Below are 25981 nucleotides of genomic sequence, written 5' to 3'. Positions count from 1 at the left end.
GAGCCTTTCAGATTTTTTCCTTGGTTCATAGCTTGCTCATACCACCATCTTTATCTTTTATTGACATTTTCTAAATTCAACTTGGTCTGTTGAATGGAATAGGAACCACTCACATTCTAAAGTACTTTTAAAATTTGTAAAATTTTAAACAATCCTTCAAAGGAGGTTACTTTAAGTGCTCAGAATGCACATCCTCCTGGCACATGGTAAGAGCCTTTCCTTAAAATCATTCCATCTTTAATCTTTATTTTTCTAGGGTTTAGAGTTAAGTCAAATCTGGGCAGTTGAGGTATATCTAAAAGGTCATGTGAATAATTTCCTAATAAAAATTTCATAAAATGTTCAAGGTGGATGAAATCAAATTCTAATCCAACAATTTCATTTTTAAAGAAGGCGGCATAATGGAGAGAGACCCACAGATGGGAATCATCGATCAAAGTAACTCCAAAGGAGGGACAAATTAAGACTAGAACCCAGATCTTTGTATTCTTGCATTTCCCACCATACTGTGTCCTTTCAGAGGACCTTTTTGAAACCACTTCCAAATATTTATTGATGACCTTTTCAATTTTTTGTTTCGTGTTTTTGTTCTACGGTGGGGAGTCAGGGAGAAAAGAAGTCACTTTTTCAGGTAACAAAAGGAAATCGAAAACTCACTGTACAGAGATCCAAATGTTTATTACTGTGAGTAAAAGTGGTTGAAGAAGGGTGTTTTTAAGGAGCTTATAATAATACTTAGCGCCCATCATCATTTTGCAGCTTAAAAGTGCCATACAAATACTAATGAAGGAATCCTCACAACAGCCCTGTGAGGTAGGTAACTATTATTACCCCCATTTTACAGATGGGGAAACTGAAGCCCCAGGCACAAACAAGGGCCAGGATCCAAGATGACAGTCATCATCTGTGCAGAGATGGAACATCTATCTCCCTAATCCTAACTCCAAAGGAAGAAGAGATGAGCTCATTCAGGATGGGGGAGGCCATATGTGTGTTGGAGGAAGGGGAGTGTGGTGTTAGGAGGAAGGGAAGAGGCTCAAGGCTCCACTCCAAGGAGACATGCTCTGCATTTAGGGGCACAGGATGAAGCAGTCTTCCTCCTTGATGTGCTTATAGCTTCTGAGGGCAGTGTCTGCCATGTGTCTCCAAAGCCAAACCCAAAGCAAGAGCTGCCTGTGATGTTTTCCCATGAAAATAACCAAGTTGACAAGATAACAACTTTCCTATTACCAAAAATACTTTCATTCTTTTAATTATATGCTCAGCTGAGGCCCTGAGACTCCCTACTGTGAAAGTAAATGACAATTTGATAGGGGTCACCTGGGGCTGAATAGTAGGGAAGCAGGCCTACTAGGTGGGCGGAGGTGGCAGGTGTGCAGAGGAACGCCAGACTTCGGGGCTAATTACACTCTATGTGAGTGTAATTCTTGTTTCTCAAGAAGAGGTTTACCTAGAAATCCCACCTAATCATATGATCAGACCTGGAAAAGGCATGTTGTTTGGGGACCCCATGCCTCGTTCCTATTATGACCCTTCTCTAGCACCAAGAGGTACCTTGGATCAATAGGTAGTCCCAAGGAGTGAATTCGAAAGATCCCTGCAACTCCAACCACCCAATTACTCCTCCCTCCCAGAGCTTTTTTCACTCTAAGGGCAGTTCCTTCCCCATTAGGGCTTTGAAAGAGTCCCCAAATTCCAAGAGGAAAAGTCCAGTAGACAAAAAGAACAGGACACCAATGATCTCCATCAACTTGTTCATCACTAGGTAGAAAAAAAATAAGTGACAAACATACAAAAACATATGGAACACATGGACAACGGATGCAGAAAGAAACAAGATAAAATGACTATGGAGACAAATGGTTACATCAACACATACACAAACACAGATAGGGTGGGTGCTGGAAGGAGCAATGGATTTGGAATCAGTAGACTTGGTTGAAATCCTTTATCATCCTGGGCAATCATTTCTCTCTGGACTTCCATGTATCATCTTTCAAACAATGGGGTTGGGTTAGACAAAACAGAAAGAGGTAAGAGGTGAAAGTGGGGACTAAATTCTACATAAGGATACTTGTGGGAGTATATTGACTTAGAAAACCACATAACATTATCTATGTTCTACTGTATTTTTATTGATTTTGTTAAATGTCTCCCAATTACATTTGTATCTGGTTCAGGCCACTCTAGGTCCCAATCAGCTCTAAATCATATGTTCCTATACACAAACAATAAATAGAGCCATATATAGTAGTAGACCCACCTATAGAGACACATCAGTTATTTGGCACCCAATCCTCTAGGAAACACAAGATTTAAGCTATAAATAAGGGAGATGAGAGATCATCTAATCTGGGCATTCTTAACCTGGGGGTCCATGAACTTACATTTTTAAATATAGCTTGTAAAGTTTTTGAATATACTTTTCATTCTTGGTAATCTTATATTTTACTGTATGTATTTAAAAACTTTATTCTATGAAGGGGTCCAATTTTTTATCAGCTCACCAAAGGGGGCCATGATACAAAAATAGTTAAGAACAACCCCAGATGAAGAAACTGAGAACTAGTTAGGTGATTGGTTCAAGGAAGGTAACTTACACAAGAATTAAGCAGCAGAATCAGGATTCAAATCTATATCAACAAATTCAAGGTTCTTTTCATGGTACTATGTATACACTCTCCCAAATGAGAGAGGGGAGTGAGAAGCTGGAGATCTAGGCCAGGTTAGGAAGAGAAGAGTTTCCATGATTTAAAAATATTCCCTTGCTAGCTCCTGAGTGCCTCTCTCTCTGTCTGTCCCCCAAGAGTAGGAAAGGCAAAAGGGGGACAGGAGAGAATGAGAGAAGACAGAACCTACTTTTTCTCACTTTGCTCTGGGTGTTTTGCACTTGCAGTCTTGGACAGTGCATTCTACAAACCACCAGTTCACTGATCACTTTGGGGCTGCAGTTGCTTGGTAATAAATAGCCTAAGAAATGCAAAGGTGAATTGGTTGAATGTTTTATTTTTTTTGATGGGATTTTGGTGTCTTCTGGAAAAGTCCTCAAAAAAAGTGTTGGTAGAAGATGGAGGATTCAGAGGCATCTCTGCAAACCCATTTCATCATTAAAACAGGATTCTATCTGTGGGAGGCAATTGTGTGTGTGTGTGTGTGTGTGTGTGTGTGTGTGTGTGTTTCATCTGGTTGACAATGTCCAAGCCTAATAATCTTGGCTGATCCAATCTATTGTGACAGTCCCACAATGTGGGGATTTCAGGGCCAATACACCCACTGCCTTTGCTAATCACAGGACCACAGTTGACTGATCCAGGCCACAAGGGGAAGGGAGCTTAAATTTGTTGGGGTTGGCTTTTTTTCTTCCTCCAAATGGGTTCAGAGAGTATCCCGTTAATACCGATCACGCCTTTGAACCATGTGACTGAAGGATCTTTTGCATGCTTGGCAAATTGGATCCCAAGAGAAGGTTTGTGTGAAATGAGGGGAAGAGACCCAGTTGGGCCCTGAGCCCCATCTTCCTCCATTCCAAGATCTCACCAACCTTCCTCTGATAAACAGAATGTGATGGCTGCCTGGTTTGAGAAGTAGAACAGGTTATAGCATGATACAGGCAAACATAGTATAAATAAAATATTCATATAAAAATAGTCTCTTACAAAATATACTCTCTTATCCTATGGGTCATTTTCCAAAACATGGAAATTGTCTGGAATTAATTTCTGATTCTTTGTATAGGCATCTCAAACTTGATTTTCAGGATGGTGAGTCTTACCTAGCAGGTGATCGGGGGAAAGAGGGCATAGGTATGTACTGGGATCGATCTCAAGATCAATGCCAACTTGAGTTTCCAGACAATTAGCAGCAAACAGCAAAAAATATATATAATATATATGTAAAAAGATGCCTGCTTTTATACTTAAACATCTAGGACTGCAAGGAATAACTTGTGAAATCAACTAGTAGAAATATCTGCATAAAGAATAACTATATACAATTCCAATCGTTTCTTGCCCAGTTGACAAAATTATTCCACAAAGAAAGCAAGATGCCCACTTTGATTGCAGAATCTTTTCCAGTGGTGGTAGAGTTCTTTTAATTAAATAAATTAATATTATTTTTTATCTGAATAAATTGTTAAATATTGCTATTAGTAAGCCCAGGCGCCTAACGTCCCTGCTTAAAAAAAAAAAATGGCAGCTCAAAGGAAGGCCATCATTTCTAGCCAAAGTACAGCAGCAGGAGCGATAGCAAGGTTCGCTGAAGAGACTAGAGTGAGATGAAAACCAGCGGAAAGTTTCTGGAAGCATTTCCATGAGTGCTGAGGCAAAAATGGACCTGATGGATAGCACTCTGTAGGAATAATCACACTGGGGTACTGATCACCTGTGCAAAGATTTTCTCATAGTTCCAGTGCTTCTTGCCATGTTTGATTCCTGGTGAACAAACAGTCCACTGTGCAGATCGAACCATTTGTTCCCAGGGGGAGGTTGACCCCTTGAGTCATGGCAGCCTGGCCTGACCTGGTTTGGTGGTCTGCCTAAGGCCACCTGGGCCCAAAGTGATTCCAGTGACTTAGAGGCCAGAGTATACTTATGGAGAGGGTAGAATTGGCTGCTCTCTGCTCTTCTCTTGGGTCCAACAGGGAATGTCCCAGCTTCTCCAAGAGAAGCCAGGAAAATCCTCCAAGACCCAAGGTTGGTTTGTTGGAAGAGGCCCGGTAGATCATGGTGCTAGCCTGGAGAAGGTCAGGCTTGATCATGTGCAAACATCTTCCTGGGTTTTTTTTCCATCCTTTCCCTTTCTCCAAAAGGCAATGGGATGGTAAGGGGGAGAATGGAAGGATGGCCCAGTGGTTACTAATTCCCTCCCCCATTTCCATCCACATCCCTCTCACCCACCCAGTTCCCCAGCATCTCCCCAAGCCTCTCCACTCACTTACAGGTGTACACTTCTGTTCGTTCGCTACATGTGTTACACTTCACATAACAACACCAGTGAAATTTGCAGTTACACTGCCACACGCGCGCGTATTGGTGGGTGTTGTAGCCTCGGCCACAGCACATGAGGTCACAGCCACTGGCCTGGGGGGCCGTCTTGTTGCACATGCGCCCTTGGGTCCCCACGCTGCCCGTCGCTGGGTCTTCCTCACAGTAGTTGGGTGACTTCTCGATGTACACCAGGTCGGTGTCCATGGGCTTGCGGTAGGACAAGGGCTTCTTGATCTTGAGGAAGGTAGGCCTCTTGTTGCGGCTGGCCCGCACCGGCTCCACATGGACCGCCTCATTGTACTTGTCCTTCAGGATGTAGCCCAGCTCCCGGAACTTGGGCAGTGTGGTCCAGCAGGTTTTGGTGGTGCAGGAACCTGACACGCCGTGGCATTTACACTCCAGTTTCATGTTCTCTTCAAGGATCTGCAGGAAGAGAAAGGGAAAGGGGGCAGCGGGGTAAGAGAACAGGAGAGAGAGAGGAGAGAGGGAGGAAAGAAGGAAGGGAGAGAGGGAGAGAGAAAGAGGAAAGGGAGGGAGAAAGGGAGAGAGACAAGAAGAAGGGGGAAGAGAGAAGAGGATAGGGGAGAGGGGAGAGGGAGAAGAGGATAGAGAGACAGAAAGAGAGAGACAGAGAGACAAAGAAAGGGAAGACAAACAGGAGAGAGAGGAAAGAAGGGGAGAGAGGGAGAGAGAAATGAGAAAAAGGGAGAGAGAGAGATAAAGGAAAAAGGGAAGATGAAGGGAAAGAGAGAGGGGAAGAGGAAAGAAGATGATGAGGAAAGAGACAAAGAGGGAGGATAGGAAGGGAGAAGGAGGGAGAAGAGGAAGGAGGAAGGGGAAGGAAGAGTGAGAGGGGGAAAGAAGGGGAGAGAGTAGGAAGGGAAAGAAGAGAGAGACAGGAGAGAGAAAGAGGAGCAAGGAAGGAAGGTTGGAGGGAGAGAGAAAGAGAGAAAGAAGGGGGAGGTAGAGACAGAGAAAGAAACAACACAGAATCGTTCACATGAAGTGATGAGACTAGATCGTCATCCCACACATGTAATCATTCCCTCCCCTCCCACTTCATAGAGACTTTTCACCCTCTTTGAATTCTGAGTATATTCTAAGAGCACTATTTACAGGTATGAGAACTCAGAGGGATAAAGCATAGTAAACCTTGGAACAGAGACTATCAGAGTAGCAAGTACTCAAGAACTTAGAATGTTAGGGCTAGAAAGGCCCTAGGGGAGTGAGAGGTTAATGATCTATACCAATCCACAAGCAGAGAAACTAAGGCACAGAGATTTTAAAGTGAAAAGTCTGAGTTTCACAGTTAGTTGATAACAAGGTTGTGTGGGTTGGGTCTTAGAACAGATTGGGGCCAGTTGCATTCTGCTTTTGGATACTATCAGAGAAATCTTTGTCTAGAAAGAATCTGTATATGTCAGTTAATCCATTACTCTTCCTCTGGGCAGGGATGAGCTGAAACTTTCCCTTATTTTCAGACCTTTTCTGTGAAACTTTCAAAAGTATGGGATCCATGGCTGAAAAGGGCCACATTCAGTCCAGTCAGTAAATAAATATTAGATATTAAGTGCCTCCTGAATGTGAAGAGCACAAAAAAGAAACAAAGGACAGAACATGCTCTCAACAAGAGTGTAGCATTATAGAACCATAGAATTTCAAACTAAAAGACTTTTCACATCATCTAGTCCAGTTTCTTAACCTGTTTGTTAAGATTTCACCTTAACTTCTTGTTTTTTAAAAAAAAATTGATCACTATTTCAATATAATTGGTTTCCTTTATAATCCTGTATATTTTATTTTATGCATTTAAAATGTTATTCTAAAACTGTCAAAGGAATACACAAGCTGCAAAAATATGAAGACCCTCTGCTCTGGTTCAACCCTTCAACTTTACAGATAAGGAAAATGAAGCCTGGAGGGGTAAAGATATTTAATCAAGGCCACACACATAGTAAGTGGCAGAACTGAGATTTGAATCAATTTCTAAGAGCCAAATCTAGAGTTCTTTCCATTAGACCACTTGACCTTATGCCATATTCATTTTTAAACCCAAATATCTAGCATCAAATCACAGTAGTTGTTGATGAGTTGTTTCAGTCATATCCAACTCTTCATGAACCCATTTGAGGTTTTCCTGGCAAAAATTCTTGAGTTCTTTGCCATTTCCTTCTCCAGTTTATTTTACAGATGAGGAAACTGAGACAAAGATAGTTAAGTGACTGACCCAGAGTCTTATAGTTAGCAAGTGTCTGAGGCCAGATTTGAATTCAGGAAGATGTGTGTTTCTGACTCCAGGCCCAGCCTTCTATCTATTGTGCCACCTAACAGACTCTCAGATAAATGGAATGGTCAGGAAATAGCTCAGGTTAATTTAAAATTCTGATTAATTTGGATAGCCAGAGAACCCTTTTTTAAAGCTCAATCGTTGTTGAAAACTCCAAGTCCAACATCCCTAATTTCATCAGTAAAGTATGTAGATGAATTTGTAGGCTCCTAGTACCATCAATGCAAAGGTGAGTGATATAGAGAGAATATCAAAAGTAGAAAGGACCTCAGCATCCATCAAGTTCTCAACACATAACATTGAGCAATAACAGTGGGGAGCAGGGAAGGAATCCACCTTCTGCATTTCCCCATGTATAAGACATATCCTTTTTCAAAAAGTTGGGGTCTAAAAATTGGGAGCATCTTAGACATTGGTTGTAGATTTTTTTTTACTTGCATTTCTCACTTTTTCAAGCTTATTGTCTTTACAATTGTTGTTTTGCATGGTGCCAGGTTATTCAGTGACAGTTTGCCACGTTCTGCCCAGAAATGGCTCAGAAAAGATTTTCGTCCAATGTTGAATTCAAGTTCAAAGTGATCAAGTTTGCAAAAGTGAATGGAAATCGTGCTGAAGTCTTCTGGGGACAATTTGACACCAGCGGGAAGGGTGAAGAAACCAACTACAGAAGTTAGTACCTGGGTGAAAAGATCCTGGGATACTATCAAGATTGAGATCACTGTCAACTCATTTAAGAAGTATGGCATTTCAAATGCCATAGATGGAACTGAGGACGAGGCAATATATGAAGACAGTGATTCATTATCAATCACAGATGAGGACAAGTCAATGGATGGGAGTTTTGACAGTGATGAGGAGTTGTATGAATTTGATGATGAATAAAACTTGAGTTCAATAACTTTATGAAATATATTTTTTTCAAATTTCAAGCCCCCCAAATAAGGTGTGTCTTATACATAGGGAAATATGGTCATTAAAGATGATGTTACTATGAATTTGGGGGGAGCCCCAGGTCCCAAGAGAGAAACTGGGGAGAGGAAAATTGAGAAACTAGTGGTGTTTCTTCTTTGCTTTTGTTTGTGGATTTTTTTCTTCCATTATCTTTTGTTGGGGAAGGAGAGCATATATTTTTGTTCTGTTTGATATGCTCCCAGTTGTATTGATGTTGCCTGCCTGTAATGCTTAAATCAGAGAGTTTTGAACTTTATAGTTTTGAACTATTTAATGTGTGTGTGTGTGTCTATACACACAGAGGCACATATATATTCCTAACCCAGCAAAAAAGAAGAAAAATTATTGGTGAGGTGGGGAGGGTAAGTCACAATTAGGGGGAAATTGTATCTCTGCCTCAAGATGACTGGATTTTGTCTTGTTTCTCATTTTAAAAAAAGTAATTTTATACAAGTGTCAAAACACTTGGATTCTGGATTATTTGGAATTTTTAAATAATTCTAAATTTTTAAAATAGATTTTGAGAACTGTCTTATATATAATAGTAATGTAGCAATAAATGTGATATTTTATAATAATATCTCTTCCCCTCCTCTCCTCCATATCTGCCCCTCAGATGTTGTATACTTAAGAATGAAAATTATTTAAAAAGTTCTACCTTGCACTTAAAAAAAAAAGATGCTGGTCAGTTGAGTTCTGGTTAATTGGTGTTTCTTTAGTACAACATAGTGGATTTATGATTTATCTTTTACTTGATAAATCTGATCTTTTCTCAGTCCTAATCCTTCTCTATCTATTTACTCCATTTAAACTCGCCTCCCTCCTCCTGGATACTCTCTTCTCTTCTCACTCTACTCTTTCCCATCAGCTCTCATGGCTTTAACTGTTATCTTTATGGAGATGATTCCAAGATCTATACATCCAACCTTAGTTTCACCAACACCAATTAAATACATAGTAGAGTTTCAAGCCAGACATCCAACCTAAATTCAACATGTCCATAACTTTTCCTCCAATCTGGCCTATAGTCTTTTTTTTTTTTTTGCAAGGCAATGGGGTTAAGTGGCTTGCCCAAGGCCACACAGCTAGGTAATTATTAAGTGTCTGGGGTCGGATTTGAACTCAGGTACTCCTGACTCCAGGGCTGGTGCTCTGTCCACTGCGCCACCTAGCCACCCCTAATCTGGCCTATATTCTAAACTTACCTGCTTCCTTCCAGGCTCCCAGGTTCACAGTTTAGGCCTGCTCTTGTCCTCCTGACCCTCTCCCTCACCCTACATATCCAAATCAGTTGCCCAGTTTTGCCATTTTTATATCCACCTGCATCTCTCTATTCACACCTGAGTTCAAGACCTTTCATCTAGATTATTACAACATTCTCCTAATTGGTCTTTCTGCCTTAAATCTCTCCCATTCCAGTTTAGCCTACAAAATACTATGAAAATAATTTTCCATAGGCACAGATCTGACCATGTAATTCCCCTATTCAATTAATTTGAATGACTTCCTCATTGCCTCTAGGCTTAAAATGCCCTACCCAATCTAGCACCAAACTACCTTTCCAGACATTGAACTTTTCTCCCCATTCTGCTTTCTGTGAACTGGGCGAACTGACCCAGTGATCGTTTCTATGATCCATCCTCTCACATAATACTCAACCTTGCATCTTCACACCTTTGCACTAATCATCGCACATGTCTGGAATGGACCTCTTCCTAACCTCTGCTTTATCTCTCTCTTCTTTTAAGACAAACTTCAAGCCAATACCATCGACTATGTGAAACCCTAACTGCATGTACATCATAAACTTCCTTGTATTTAACAACTTTTATATGTTTGTATTTATTAATTTTCATTTGTGCTACACACACAAATATACATGTAGAAACATATAAGATATTGAACATATGATACATGTACAAACATATCTACACATACATACCTATGCATGCATATGTACATTTGCATTTTCATATACCTATGCATATGTGTTACCTCCCCATTTAGAATATAAGTCCCTTGATAGTAAGTATTATTTCATTCCTTGAGCTTGTCCCAGGGCCTGGTATAGTACTTAGTCCATAATACCAACATAGTAAATATTTAATGAATATCTATCTGCTGATTGGCTGATGGCATTATTTCAGGAAAAAAGATCTATAATTTCATCAATATGACTATTCCCTCCACTGATGCTGATCACAACTCCTTTCCCCATCAGACACTTTATGAGTTGCTGTGGCCCAAATAAATCCATCTCTTTGTGACTACCTTTCTTCTGATGATAATGATAGCATTTAGGGATGGGGGGGGCGGTCTTTAGAGATCACCAAACTCATTCATCCCATTTTGTAGATGAGAAATTATGTGAGGCAGAGAAGTAATGACTTACCCATCATCCTACAGGTGGTAAAAAGTCACTATTCCAACCAAGGTTTTCTAACTCCACTTCTTCTTTCTTTTCCACTATCTAATCCTTCCTCTTTCCAGATTTAGCTGGGCTTGATCATAGGATCATAAATTTAAAGCTGGAGGAGGCCTCCAAGGCCATCAGGTTCACCTCCCTATTTTTTACAGATGAGAAAAGTCAGGGTCAAAGTGCTGAGCAGCTGGCCCAAGGTTACAAAGGTCAGAGGCCTCCAAGAGAGGATAATCCAGGTTCTCAGACTCCTGAATCTATGCTTCCCCCCTCCACTGCACTATGGGAGTCAGTTGCTGGGTCCAAAGTCTTCTGCTCTACCTTAACAAGCTTGTATATACTGGCGCAAGAACCCAGATCATCTCCACATAGAGTGGGACTAGATTGGAGGTGTCAGGTATATTAATATTGGCACTGCCTACCTCAAGACACCATTCAACTCAACTACACAGGGAGTTATTATTAATATAATTATTAATTAATATTAATAAAATAATATAATTAATAACTGATTATCTATTATGTGAAAAGTATTGTGCTAGGTCTATCAGAGATACAAAAACACGCACAAACAAAAATCAGTCCTTGCCCTCAAGGGGTGTACATGGTCTTATTCTGGGAATCAAGCTAGATAATATTTCAAAATTACTGTAAAAACGTGAGTACTTCTTTTTACTGAATTAGAGACTTCCACAGGTTAACTTAAGATGATGTTTTCATTTCACAGAGCCCTTGCCTTGGACCCATCTTATGCCTTTATTATTTTTTTTTGGTATATATAACCTCCTTAAGAGTGCTATCTATGGCATGTCTTATCTATTTTTGCATTCCTGTACAAAGGGCTAGTAAAAGGACCTCACTGCTTCTAGGTGCCACATCTGATAAAGTGCCTGACATCAGGAAGACACCCCTTTCTGAGTTCAAATCCAATCTCAGATATTAGATATGTGCCCCTGCACAAGTCATTTAATTCAATTTGCTTCAATTGCCTCATCTATAAAAGGAGCTGGAGAAGAAAATGGCAACCACTCCAGTATCTTTGCCAAAAAAAAAAAAAACAATCTAGTGGACGTGACCAAAAAACAACCAGACAACAACAATAAAATAAATATCTGCTGAATAAGTATCTGCTGGGGGTGGCTAGGTGGCACATCAGATAGAGCACCGGCCCTGGAGTCAGGAGTGCCTGAGTTCAAATCCTACCTCAGACACTTAATAATTACCTAGCTGTGTGGCCTTGGGCAAGCCACTTAACCCCACTGCCTTGCAAAAAAAAGCTAAAGAAAAATAGGTATCTGCTGAATTAAACTGTGTCTTATTTTGTTTTAAATGAAAGATAGCAGAGCACAATCTATAAAGAGCTGACAGACAAAAACAAAAACATGGGTTCAAGTCCTCTCTGAGGCACATATAGGTTGTGGGAAACGCTAAGTGAATCATAAAACTTTCCAGTGCCCCCAGGCAACTCTCCAAGACTCTTAATTACAGAAAATGTGCCTATCTGTACTGGTAGAAGAAGTTCCTCAGGAGAATCACTACACCAAAGAAAGCAGAGGTCTGATTTTTTTAAAAAGTGTTATTATTGTGTTTATGTCATATTTCCTTATTAGATTTTAAGTTCCATGAGGGGAGGAATAATAATTTTATCAAAACTTAGGTTGCTGTTCAACTTAATGGAATCCTCTTAAAGACTGGACTCCTCCATCTTCTGAATAAGTATAAAAGTGCTTTATGTCAATGATTCTACAGACAGGAACAGGGAAGAGAGCTATTAGCTCATGAGGTCTTTAACAAGGGTCGACTCCCTCTTCATCTTCTCTGCCACATACAGTACTAGAGATGCCTGAAGAGCCAAAAGGATAAATTAGCTCCCCAGCATTTCAGAGGAAAGACTTGAACCTCCCTCTTCCTGGCTTCCAGGACATCTCTGCATCCACTGTGTCATGCTGACTCTCCAATGTCATTCTGAGTAAGGTCAGTGATTTTACTGATCCCTGTCAAAAGACAAATTGCCTATTTATTAACTGCTAATCCCTGGATCCTAATCTACTGTCATTGAACTTGGGTGGCGAACTCCATCCCCCCTCCTTTCCCCATGCCCCACTCCAGCAAAGCAGCCTCCTCCCTTTGTTGCCATGATGAACATGTAGAAGGCATTTCAGAGAAAACAGAGTGATGGGCACTATAATCACATCAGCTTCCCCAGCCCTAATCCTGCAAACTATGCTTTGGGGATCTCATTGGGATATAATCTAAGCCAGGACCAGGTCCGGTCACTCAGCAGGCTCCTCCCCAGGACCTCCTGTGGATCAAAGGAGCAGAGGAGGGAAGTGGTCCAAAAACAAATCTCATGCTAAGCCACGTTCTGTCTTCATGATTCCCCCCGCCCAAAAAAAAGCCATTGAATAGGCTCAAAAAAGTAAGTGCAGAGGCCAGCTAGGTGGTGTAGTGAATAGAGCACTGGCCCAGGAGTCAGAAGAACCTGAATTCAAATCCGGACTCAGACCCTTAATAATTGCCTAGCTGTGTGGCCTTGGCCAAGCCACTTAACCCCATTGCCTTAAATAAATAAAAAAAAATGTTTTTAAATGTGTTTCATCCACCTGGGAAATTTCTGGGCTCAGTTGCACTGGTGCCCCCATCATCTGGGACTCCTCTGCTCTGTCCACTCCATCCAAGGTGAAAGTCAGTGATGTATAGCAGAAAATCCCTCACACTTGGGAGTGGGAAGAGCTGAATTTACGTCTTGGTTCTGTGGCCAATTACTAGTGAGGAAGTATGACTTTGGTTAAGTCACTTCTGCCTGAACTCAGTTTCATCCTCCAAACAATGGGGACAATAATTCTTGTAGCTTCCTCCCTTTGAGGATGATTGTGGTCAAGTGAAAGAAAACCCATAAGAACCCTTAGGAATCATAAGCCTGTATCATGATGATGATGAACATGCTCATCCTTATCTTTTTTCACAAGATCCAGGTCAGCTACAAGGGCAACAACTCTCTCCAAAAAAGTACACCCTTTTTCTTTGCAAGGCAATGGGGTTAAGTGGCTTGCCCAAGGCCACACAACTAGGGAATTATTAAATGTCTGAGGGCGGATTTGAACTCAGGGCCTCCTGACTCCAGGGCTGGTGCTCCATCCACGGCACCGCCTAGCCTCCCCAAGTACACCCTATTTGTAAAGAATTTAAAGGAGAGGGATAACCAGGAGATCTGACTTGCTCAATGCTACCCAGAAATAAATCAGCCTTTCTATTGCTCCCCAGTGCTTAGCAAAGCCCCTGGCTCTCAGTGGGCACGGTATGGGAGGCAGGATCTGAACCAAGGCTGTGCCAACTAAAAGTGCATCGCTTCGACTTCCATACCACACTGCTTCTTCCTTTTGTAGAGAATAGTCAGGTGTCTTGGGTTCAGACAAAGGGTTGGCATAACATCAGATTATTTCTTTTTGTTCTTTTCGCACTATGGTTAAGGTAGCCCACACCTGTAGTTCAATCTTCTGGCCTCTCCTAACACTGGGTGAGGAGGAAAGAACGAAGAATTTGAACTTCGAAATCCCGGCTTCAAGTCTCAGCTCCAGTGCTTACTACTTGTAAGACCTTGGTAATAGTAACAACAACCCAAACAACAACAATGATGATGATGAGAATAATAATTAACAGCTAGCATCGATTTAGTGCTTTAAGGTTTGTTTGCAAAGTATTTTAATATAATAATTCATTTGACCCTCACAACAATACTTCATCAATAGATGAAAGAAGGGAGGAACAGAAAGGGTTCTTTGCCCCAGGTCACGTAGCTTCTAAACATCAAGTCATAGCCTCTCTGAGCCTCAGTTTCTTCATCTGTAAAATGAAGAGATTAAAATAAATTACCTCTAGGTTCCCTAGTTGCTCTATTATTCAAGTCCTTGCTCTTCCCCCTTAATTCATGTGTGGATAAGTAACTTCACTTGCTTGAGCTTCTATTGTCTCACCTGTAAATGATTCTTACCTGGGCACCTGATTTCCAACTGCCTTCTTCCCTACCTGGATTTGGGGCAAAATGCCACATTCTGATCTTTAGAAATGGGATGAGCCTCCCCTCCATGCTGACTACCAGCTTCCAGGCCTGGCCCCACAACTGGTTCACTTTTTTGCTTCCCTTCTGCTCACATGGGTCGATGTTTTGCCCCACGTCTACATCTCACCTACTACCTGAGACAAATACAGGTCTTTATCTCCTTTATCTCATCCCCACTCTCAGTTTGGTTCACTTATATGTGGTGAAGAACATACAGAAGTGTTTAGTGGTGGCCTCAGAGTCAGAGGATCAAGGTTCTCATTCCATCTCTGCTATTCACTATTTAACATTAGAAGTGTTATTACCATTCTAAGCCTCAGTTTCACCATCTGTAAAATGAAGGAGTCAGTCTAAAAACTCAAGGTTCCTTCTAGTCCTGAAAAATTCCATGACTAGGGGGCAGCTAGGTGGCATGGTGGATAGAACACTGACCTGAGTTCTAATGTGACCTCAGACACTTTAGACTTAGCTGTGTGACCTTGGGCAAGTCATTTACCCCCATTGCCTTGCAAAAAAAATTTTTTTAATTCCATGACTCTATATTTAATGGTATACCTGAACTCAACTCCCCACCTCCCTATCCACTTCTGCCCAAGCCCAGGAACAGAGGAAGTGGAAGGAGGGAGCTTTCACACCCTTGGAAGGAAGAAGGAAACTGTCCTCCCCTTGACATTTCACCTAGGGAGTACCAACAATATACCGGAGTGAGCCCCAGGCATCCTCTCCACTGAGAACTGAGGAGGGGCCTTGAGAAACACTTGGCTGCAAATTGATTTCCTGGCTCATCCCCAGAATAGATACTATCACACTTGGGTTGGTTTGCTCCTTCTTCTCAGCAGCCAGTCTTTCAGAGTCTAACCAGTGAGTTGGATGTACCAAAGCAGAGAAATAGAAGTGATCCTGAATTGGAAGGAAGGTGGGGGTGGGGGGATGACTCTACCAGTTTGAGGCGCATCCTTGGGTTAGAGTGCCCTTGGAGCCCTCACTTTCCACAATAGCCACAGGGCTATCAAGTTCTGGGGAAATCAGATTCATGCAAATTAAATTCTGCCTTACAGTACACATGCGTTTTCATTTCAGATTCAGTACCCAGGCTGGTTTAGAAATGAGCACACACTTGAGTTTTAAAATTATCTTTGCTGCTCAGCCCACCCCTATACCCAGAACCTTTGGCAAAGAGCCAGACAGTTAACAAGCATTTATTAAACGCCTACCATTTCCAAGCTCCATGTTAAGCTCTGGGGCAAAAAAGAAAGGTTAAAAAAAAAAGCCCCTACTCTCAAGAAGTTCAAAGACTAATGGGGGAGACAATTTGCAAACAACTCTGCAAAAATAAGGTATAAAGAGGATAAACTGGGGGCAGTGTATAGAGAAGGTACAAACATTAAGGAGGACTGGGAGAGGCTTCTGGTCAAAAGAAACGCAAAGATACTTTAAGATTCATAAAGCACTTTTTCTCACAGTGCTATGAATATTCTTAGCATTCTACAATTTAACAGAAGGGGAAACTGAGGCTCTGGGCAGCCAAACAACTTGTCCACACTCAGCTAATATGAGAGCCCAAATACAAACCCAGGTCTCCCAACTTAAACTCCAGTATGCATTCTACACCAGACCACTGTTGGTCCTCAAATATTTTCCCTGATTCCTCTCAGTTGTAGAACTTTCCCCCTCTTACTTCCCATTTGTTTTGTATATAACTTGCTTTGTATATATATTCCTTTGCTTGTTATTAGACTGTAAGTTCCTCAAAGGGCAGGGACTGTGTTTTGGCCCTTTTTGTATTCCCCTGCACTTAGTAGAGAGACATAAGAGGCAATTAAATGTTTACTGAATTAAACTGATTGGAATGCTTAGGAAAACCATTATTTAAAGAGATTTGAAAGAGAGGGAGATATCTGGTCTCAGAGGAACTGGGTTCAAAGTCTTGCTTCTGACACTAATTGTGAGACCTTGGACATGGCACAACCTCTCTGAGCCTCAATTTCTTCAAGATCTATAAAATGAGAGGGGTTCAATCAAACAGTGTAGCCTCTGAGGTCATCTCTAGCTCTAGGATCTCTGAGCTCATCTGGGAGATGAAGAATCATTTTATAAGGTTAATCATCTCCCCCTTAATTTATTGGTTTTGTGCCTCAGATTACATGTCAAATAGTTTTATAATTGAATGTGGTTGTGTTCCTACTTTCTGACATTGTTCACCAAGGGATTTGAGTAAGAACAGCTCAGTTCTTGTAGAGATTTTGAGTTCTTAATGGTGTTCAACCTATTTATCTCACAGATGAGAAAACTGATGCTAAGTGACTTGCCCTGGGATAACACAACTAGTAAATATCTAAGGCAGGATTTGTACTCAAAGATCTCGACTACAGGTCCAGTGATTTACCCACCACATCAGACTTTCCCCTTTGTAGCATTCCAACTTCCACTGGGTCAGGAGCAGAGCTAGGAGAATACATGTCAAATACTTCATAACAGCTCTAGCAAGAGGCTAAAAGGGATATAGTCCCATTGGGTTTGGTAATCAATAACCACAGTTTGGGAAGGTATGGGAATAAGATTCTTAAACACTGCTGAGAGATAACTCCAAACCTCAACTGTAAGCAGGAAAACTCCTCCACCAATATGAATTGACATCTTTCCTGAATCTATAATCCTAGAGAATTGCCTAGAGAACAGAGAGGTTAAGTGTCTCTCCCATAGTCATACAGCCAATTGAGACTTGAACCTAGGACTTCCTGACCCATGATATTTTGCAAATGATGATGCTGGTGATGAAGACAATGATAAATATAATGGATTGCTATTCTTTTTCTCCTAAGAGTCACTGTCTGCTATCTATACTCAGGAACATCAGAATAACATGAGATCAATTGGCTTGGCTTGTGTCACACAGGGCTGAGACTCTGATTTCTTTATTCCAAGTCATTTAATCCAGCCACCAACAATGGGGTAATAAGGAAGATAATGGTCATCACTATCCAACCATTGGACATGTTGATTGTTAGGGGCCTGATGGCAGGTCAGACAGTAAAGAAGAAAGTTGAGGAAAAGGGGAGTGAAGGGAGGAGTCCCAATTGATTGGATGACCAGATGTGGGGAGGGTAGTTCTGAGTGGATTAACTATGACCAGATTTGGCTGTATCTGAGAGAATCAGAGGATCATAGGATTCAGAGGGATCCAAACCCCTCATCTTACAGTTAAAGAAAATGAAGTCCAGAGAAGAAAGGTGGTCATCTTTAAATACTCATCTAGACCAGAACTATGATCTCACAATTTGAGTATTTGCCCCACAAAATTTCTTGAGTCTTGCAGATAACAATCTATCCCCACCTTTCCATTCTATGAAGTTCTTCCAAAAAGTCTACCTTGTGGGATCTGCCCAACTTGCCAGAGACCTGACTTTCTTGAGGGTACCAAGGGACCACTCTGGTTGTCCACTTCTTTTCCTGTTGTACAATCCCTTGATGCCATCCTGTTCTTCTGACTTCCTTGTGGGGCTATGGACCACAACCTGCTCACACCCACCACGCTCCTTGCATTGTCCTCTGTATCAGATACACTTTCATTCTTTGGAAAGTAGTAAGGCTCTAGCAAAATGGTTAAATGTTAGCATAGAAAAAAATGAACCTTTGCTTTTTATGAGAGACTTGGGATCAGTAAAAAGACTTTGTACTTTTGCCAGAAGGAAAAAAAATAACATTGGAAAAAAGACTATAGATGACCAGGCTAAACTGCAAGGATTTGGAGACCTGCAATAATCTAGGAAAGACCTAGATATTACTGCTTTGGACCATGGAAATGTCAGCCTCAAAGATGGATATGGGCCCCAAGGCAAAGTCAAGAATGCACTCAAGTCAAGAATGAACTACCAAGGCTGCAGTGGTTAGGGACCCTTGGGAAAAACCAATAGCTAAACACCTCTGCCACTTAGTTTTGGAAAATGTCCAACTTCTTCATTTTTCAGATAGGAAAACCAAGGCACTAACCCAGGAAATGGTTTGTCCTAGGATCACAGATTTTGATTTGGAAGCAACTTCAGATGATTAAAGTCTTTTGATTTTATGACTGAAGAAACTAAAGCTCTTGCCCCAACTTACAGAAGTAGTAACTAATGCAGACACAACTCAAACTTGGGAGGTTTTGTTGGTCTTTAGTACTTTTTCCACCACCCTTCCCTGCATCTAAGCAGTGATCCCCTGGGCCACAGTCCAGTGGACATGACCTTGCTCAGGTCACAAGCATGTGTCATTGGGCTGCTCTCACTTGCATGTGGGAATTGTGTGACCTTGGTCAAAGTCACTTAACCCTGATTGTCTCACATCCATGGCCATCTCCAATCATCCTGATTCATATCTGGCCACCTAGATGGCTCCTGAGAAGATAGTGAGGCTGGTGTAGTACAGCACCCCCCTCACTCAAATCCAGTTCATGTGCCAGTCATGGCATCACCTCCTGATGTCATGGTCTTCCCTGAAAATGAAGGACAAACATATTCTCAGACTTGGGGCAACCAAGTCCTGGTCAGAAGATCTGAGTGGACATTCCAAGTTTGGACAGATTGCTTTAGACCTCAGTCTTCCCGGCTCTTCCTGCTCTCTGGGGGAAAGAGTTTGTGAAGCTGGAAAATGCCCCAGAAATGGGAGTTGCTCTTATCATTATCCTACCTGTCCCAGGGCTTTGAGTGTCAATCCCTCCCCACACAGAGCTGCATCTCATTCAGATGCAGGTGTATTCCTTCTGGATAATTCAGATGAAAGAAACGTGGGGGGGGCAGAATTCTTCAGTGAATAGTTCAAGTTTTTCTTTCTAGTCACATTCTTCTAGTCGTCTTGTACTTTGTGGCTTCTGTTGAATATTCCTGTTTGGCTGATGTGGGAATGGGCGACTATCCCCAAACATGGTGGTTGGAATGCAAGAGAAATTGCCCCAAGTCACACAGCTTTGCTTCAGGTCTGTCTGTCCGGCGTCTGCAGGGAGGATGACGTTGTTGTCGGTTTCAACACCAACTAGAGAATGAAAACCTCATGGCCCAAATCTGTCCTCTTCGGAAGTTCAAGTTTCATCATGCCAGTCGCCTGCTGGAAAACATCCACTGACTCCCACCCCACCCCCCCACCACCTAGAAAGATCAAATCCTAACTAGTCTGTCTGGCATTCAAGGCCCTCCCAGGCTTGTCTCACCCCACCCATCCAAATGTGGCTCCCACAACTCCCCAGGGTGTACATTTACGGCTCCAGCCAGATCATCCGTCCTCACTAATCCCCAGACTCTCCACACTGATAGTGCCCCCCAACTCTTGCTCATATACTCTCTTCTCTGTTCCTTCTTTTTCCCTTCCTCTTCCGCCATCCAAATTCAACCCACCTCCTAAAGAAAGTCGAATTTCTCTATTCTTTCTCTCCGTCAGTAGCAACAACCACAACAGACACTATAAAAAGTACTTTACAATTATCTCATTGGATCCTCCTAACAATTCTGGGAGGTAAAAACTATTATTATTATTATTATTATTATTATTATTATTATTCCCATTTTACAAAGGTCAACAACCAGTAAACGTCTGAGGCTGAATCTGAACTCAGGTCTTCCTGACTCCAGGACCTACACTATCCACTACACCATCTAGCTGTCTGCATTGCACTTTTGATAGGATACAAGGGTTAGAAACAGAAAGAGCCTTAGACAAGGTGATTTGGGCCAATGAAGTTCTTTTACAAATGGTTCAGAGGAAGGAACTATGGACCGTTCTTTTATGGAAATGTAACTTTCGTTTATGCCCATCTTCTAGCCTCAGTGAGATTTTAAACTTCTTAAGGTCAGAGTATTTGTCTTTCAGGGTTCAAATGGTCTAGTCCAGAGGATAGTAGCTGCTTAGCAAAAATCTTAGTGAAAGGCAGTGAATTAAGTTGAATTTGAGGTAAATCTCTCAGTTATCACAGAAGTCTTAGTTGCTGGTATAGGGAAGCCAGGAAATTGTGAGGTTTTGGGTAGAGCCTCTCCTTGCCCCCAAATGATTTACAGAAGCCCAGACCAGTTCTCTTCGGGCACCAAAGGCCTGGATCATCTCCTGGGGGTACCCTAAGAGAATCCTCCAAAGGAAAATGCCATCTACAGTTGGGGAACTAAGCCATTATCTACTGAATCAATCCACACAGTGACTAGACTGGATCTTTCAGATCATGGGAGTTTGGGGGCTTTTGTCTTAATGACTGGGGATTCCCATCCATCCCCCACCCCGACCCCACTTTTGGCCCCTCAGGTCCTTTCTCTGTTGCCTCTTCTGCCGAGCTAGAGTCTTAACTCTGGTAGCAATCATAGGTTAGGTAGCCTTTTTTAGACACCTTAGTAACTAAGTTCTGGCCTTGAGATCCCATTTAGCCAAATGGCATGTCCAGCCTTAAGAATCCTTATCCCCTTGAGTTTTCACTGATCTTGGCCAATGACTGTTTCTGAAAAGCCCAAAGGAAAATAGTCCAAGAAGCATTTCTCTGTCCTTGACCAAAGTTGAATCATGGTCTATCTTTGTGGTCCCCTCAGCACCTAGCTCAAGGTTTTACATACCAAAGACATTCAATCATTATTTGTCGAATAAATGAATTAATGAATGAGTGGAGGCATTGGTAGAGCTGGCCAGTTGTAAGAGGGGAGTTTTTAATCCTCCCAGTCCTGACCCCTCATTTCTTTTCTCCTACAAAGGCCAAATGGCTCCCAAATCAGAATTCAGCCCCTCCCTCCTTCCCAAAGGATCCAAATCCTCTTTTCTATTACATATCTGGAGAAAAGAAGCTGGTATCCCAGTGACCAGTTTAGCCATCCTGGGAGCTGGGATCAGCTTCCATCCTGCCCCCACCCCCACCCTCAGCCCACCGGAGGCAGGCTCCCAGAGGCCAGTTTCCTAATATCATCTTTCCTGTTTCTGGTGGAGTCCTTTTACTTTCCAGGCCAGCTTTAGGAACCACCCTCAGTTATCTCCCTCCTTCCTCCCCATTTCCAACTAAGAATTGGGTGGGGACTGAGAGGTGGGGTAGAGAGGGGAGAATCTGGATGAACCACTAACCCCTTTACCCTGAGGTAATGATGATGTTGGGGTGGGGGGGGGGTGAGGCTGCTGAATAGTCTGTCCTTCACCCTTCTGGCTCCAAGAGGAGGCTGGAGGTCTGTGGGCCCCTCTCTTTCAGGAGACTAAAAAAAAGATTGAGTCGTGGGGGAGTCTCCATTCAGATGTGACTTTACTTTAGTTGACTACAATGGGACAATCCGAATACAGAGTTAAGTCAGGTTTCCAAACCCAGAAAGAATTGGTTCTAGGAAAGAAATTATGCTGAACAGCCTAGTAAGCCTCTCTGATCAACTAATAAATTAATAGCGGAGCAACTACAGCTAAAAACACAGCCCGAGGGTTGTTTGCAAAGAGCACTTGCAAATAATAATTTGCAAAAATAACTTGCAAAAAAATCTTGCAAATAAACCAATTATGATGAGAGGATGGCACTGCTCCCAGCAAAGGAATAATTAACTAATATAGTATAACAGAGCAAGCTCTGTATCTTGGGGCAGAAGATCTGGATTCCAAATCTTGGGGTCTCCTTTCTGTATGACCCTGAACATAGATCACTAACCTCTGTCTCAGTTTCCTTAGCTGTTCAAAGAGAGAGAGTGAGTTAGATGATTTGTAAAATTCCTTCTAAAATATAGAATCATCTTAAGGTTTTTTTAAACTTTCTGGAGTTCTTAACAAAAAAAGTTATCTCCAAAAAAAATTACTTGAAAATCCGTTCATTCTTAAAAACCCTAAAAATGTCTCTTTTTCTCTGACTCTGAGAAGTTGGCCACTGGGTTTTCAATGGCACCAAATATAGAAATGAGCACAGGAGTAAATCACTCACAGGTGCCAACATTTAGCTCAGGGCACATTTTTACGGTTGAGTTGTAAACCATTGAAAGGAGGGAGCTGTAATTAAAATGCTGACAGACTCACAACTGTGAAAAGGCAGAAAGAGCATGGCTAGAATCCCCAACAGAGGAGCCTGGGAAGAAAGGCCCAACCCCCACTCCATCCTCCTGTCCCAGTCCACCCAGCCCACCCCCCAACCATAGCAGAGTGAGCACCAGGCTGACTGGGAGACTCTGCCAAGGGCCCAGGGGTCAAGGGCAGTCAGCCTTAAGTTGGAGCTCAATCACCTGGCCTGGGACCTGAGGAATCATCTGATCCATTTTACAGATGGAGAACCTGAGGATTAGTAGAGAGAATGCTATTCACCCAAGGTCTAGCATAGCCCGCAAGCAACAAAGTCCAGAGTAGACTCCTACTGTACTGCACTGAGATGTGCAAACTCAAACTGGAAAGACTACATGTGGAGACACTGCCTGGGTGTGTCTGCCATCAAAATACAAATAGCTCAGCTGAGATACACCTGCATCCCCCATATATGCACACATACACACATTCCAACAAGAAGCTCTCCTCCTGTCATGAAAGTAGCCACTGACCATCCATCTCAGGATCATAGATTGTCTATAAACTGGCTAGTCAACTTCTGCCCTTCCCCAGCCTCAATGTTGTTGTGGTAATGAAATTAAATCAAACCCAACTTTCTGAGTCCAGCATTCAAGGTCTTCTATCATCTGGCCCTCCTTTTTTATTTTTCTCCAACCTTCACTCCTCAGTGATAATCATCAACTCTATAAAGGTTTCAGTCTCCACCACCTTCCAACTCTGTGCCTCATCATGAGGGCTCTCTTGACCTCTTTTCATATAGACAAGTTCTCTGCCTCCCCTAAAGTCCCAAAGTCAACCCCTCTTCTTCTAGAGGCAGCTGGTAATATAATTCCCCTCTTATAACTGGCCAGAACCCCCAATGCCTCCACTCTTTCATTCATTCATTCATTTATTCAACAAATAGTAATTTGAGGGCCTTTGGTTTAAAAAACCTTGAGCTAGCTGATGGTATGGATGGATCTGAATTCAAGTCTGGTTTCAGGCACTTGCTAGAGGGGATAACTCTGGGGTGAATCACTTCACTGCTGCCTGCCTCGGTTTCCCCAACTATAAAATGAAAATAATAATGGCATTTACTTCCCAAGGTTGTTGTGAGACAATATTTGTAAAGTGCATGACACATCATTATTGTTGTTCAGTCAAGTCCGACTCTTCACAGCCCCATGGATTTGAGCATGCCAATATTGTCCATGAGGTTTTCTTGGAAAAGACACTGGAGTGCTTTGCCATTTCCTTCTCCAGGTAAACAGAGTAGATATTTAATGAATACTTGTTTCCTCCCCCTTCCCTGAGGCGGCTGACTATTCCAATCCATGCAACTCTTTTCTCCTAATGAACCTCCATTCAGCACCATTCATTTTGGTACTTAATTATACCATTATGGATTGTTCTATAATTACACTGTAATAAAAAGAATAAGGAACTTTGGAGGCAAAAAAAGCTTGGTTTGAATCCTGCCTAGGATGAAGTCCAGTGTAAACTGATTAACAGCTGTCTGCCTCAGTTTCCCCATTTATCCCATAGGTTTGTTGTGAGGACCAAATGAGATGCTGTATGTAAAGAAAACCTTTCAAACATTAAAGCACAATACATCTGTCAGTTATTATTACCATTTCATTTGTACTAATCTTATCTTCCAAGATAGGTTGTATGTAGCTGTGTGATACTAGGCAAGTTGGTCACTTAACCCTGTCTGCCTCAGTAACAACAAAAGATTGTATGCCCAAACAAGGGTTCATGACATCCACATCAAGACAACAGTCTTTCCTTCTTGTGACAGTTATCACTGAGAGGCAGAGAGGGTAGCACCATGGCTAGAGACTGAGTTTTACATCCTGCTTCTGACCCTGGCTGTGTGTGATCATGAGCATGAGGTTCTCTGAGCCTCAATCTCTCCATCTGCAAAATGGACCTAAGTTATGAGTTACTGTAAGGTTCAGATAAAATTGCTTCTGTGGTTCTGTTTTAAAGTGCTACAAAAACATCAACTTTTGTTAAGTCTAGGTCCATGTGTCCAGAAAGACCTCTGGACCTGGAGTGAAACTGAAAGGAAAGCCTGTCCTGAAAAGCCCTAGCTCTAATCTGAATTTGAGAACCAGTTCTTATATTTACTAACTTATGACCCTGGGTATGTCATTGCCTTTCTGTGGGTCTCAGTTTCCACCGGTGGAAATTGGGGATAGTGATTTTTGACTTGCAATGTTAAGTAACAATGCTTTGAGTTATTATAAGCAAAGCACTGCACAAACTATCAGGCACTAAAAATTGTGAGTTGTTATTTTTCCTATAAGCCGAACATCCCAAGGCCAGTGAATTCCCCCAGTGTGGTCTCCTGAAAAGGCACTTTTGACTTGTTAGGGACTCCAAGCATTTTGGGATGATTACAGTTAAGCAGCAGTTCTCTCTCATTTACTCAAAGCAAAGGGGATAAATAGCATCTCCTTGCAGACAATGCTTTCCCTCTCTTCTATATGAAGCTCTTAATGGGAGCCAAAGGGATTCATTCCTCCTTTATCCTTTTCTGGAGCTTTTGCCCCTGAGCAGTGAAATGGTCCAGAGTTAGGTAGAGCCAACAGAAAGGCCCCAATTTGATGGATTCCTTTGGATCAAGAAAAGACTCCAAAAAATTACCTTAAAAATATAATATGGAAAACACTGTTATTTTGGCATGTCAGAAACCACCTCTGAGCCATTTCTTTTTCATTCATTCTTTTACTCCACAAATATTCTCTGGCAAGCGCTGTGCATGAGATTCAGCATTACATTTTATGGGTAACAGCAAAGAAGAAGGCATGGTCCTTCTCTCCCCAGTGCACTGCGTAAATGCTGAATAAATGTGTTTTCATTTATTCATTTATTCAGGGAATTTCATTCAAAGAAGTTAATGGTAAACTTTGCTTTCCACAAAGTTACGTTTCCCCTAAAAACTGTGATAATGAATGAAAACTATATCTTATACAGAATATGAAAGAGAGCAGGATGTCCACTCTGCTGAATTACTCCATCTATGTCTAGTAGAAACACTCAAGAGAACAGTATAGACCTCAGACTGTGTCCATGTTATCCTTCACTTTTGCCAAATAACCAACCAACCAACCAATCCAAGAATTCTTGTAGAAGCTCAGTGAATGGGAAATGGTCCTTGTACAAAGTGTGGCATGGAACGGTACGTCCACTCCATTGAGTTAGCTCATCAGAATCTAGGAGAGGCACTTGACATGAACTGTGTGTTGAATACCAAAAGTTGACTGGGATGAAAAAAGCCAACTAGA

General features: G+C 41.9%; 1 protein-coding gene across 2 annotated transcripts in view; it reads right to left on the bottom strand.

Moving 5' to 3' along the window:
* Window positions 1–531: 531 nt before the first annotated feature.
* WNT7A (Wnt family member 7A) overlaps window positions 532–25981 on the bottom strand; it is a 92145-nt gene continuing 66695 nt past the window's right edge. For both annotated transcript variants that reach the window (XM_074198364.1, XM_074198365.1), the window contains exon 4: window positions 532–5411. In XM_074198364.1, coding sequence (XP_074054465.1) covers window positions 4932–5411 — 480 coding nt within the window. In that variant the 3' untranslated portion in view covers window positions 532–4931. The remainder of the gene's footprint in view (window positions 5412–25981) is intronic.

This window comes from Macrotis lagotis, chromosome 8, assembly GCF_037893015.1.
Source record: "Macrotis lagotis isolate mMagLag1 chromosome 8, bilby.v1.9.chrom.fasta, whole genome shotgun sequence".
Taxonomy (NCBI): domain Eukaryota; kingdom Metazoa; phylum Chordata; class Mammalia; order Peramelemorphia; family Peramelidae; genus Macrotis; species Macrotis lagotis.
Note: the sequence above shows the minus strand (reverse complement) of the source record. Positions and strands in the feature narration are given on the sequence as shown.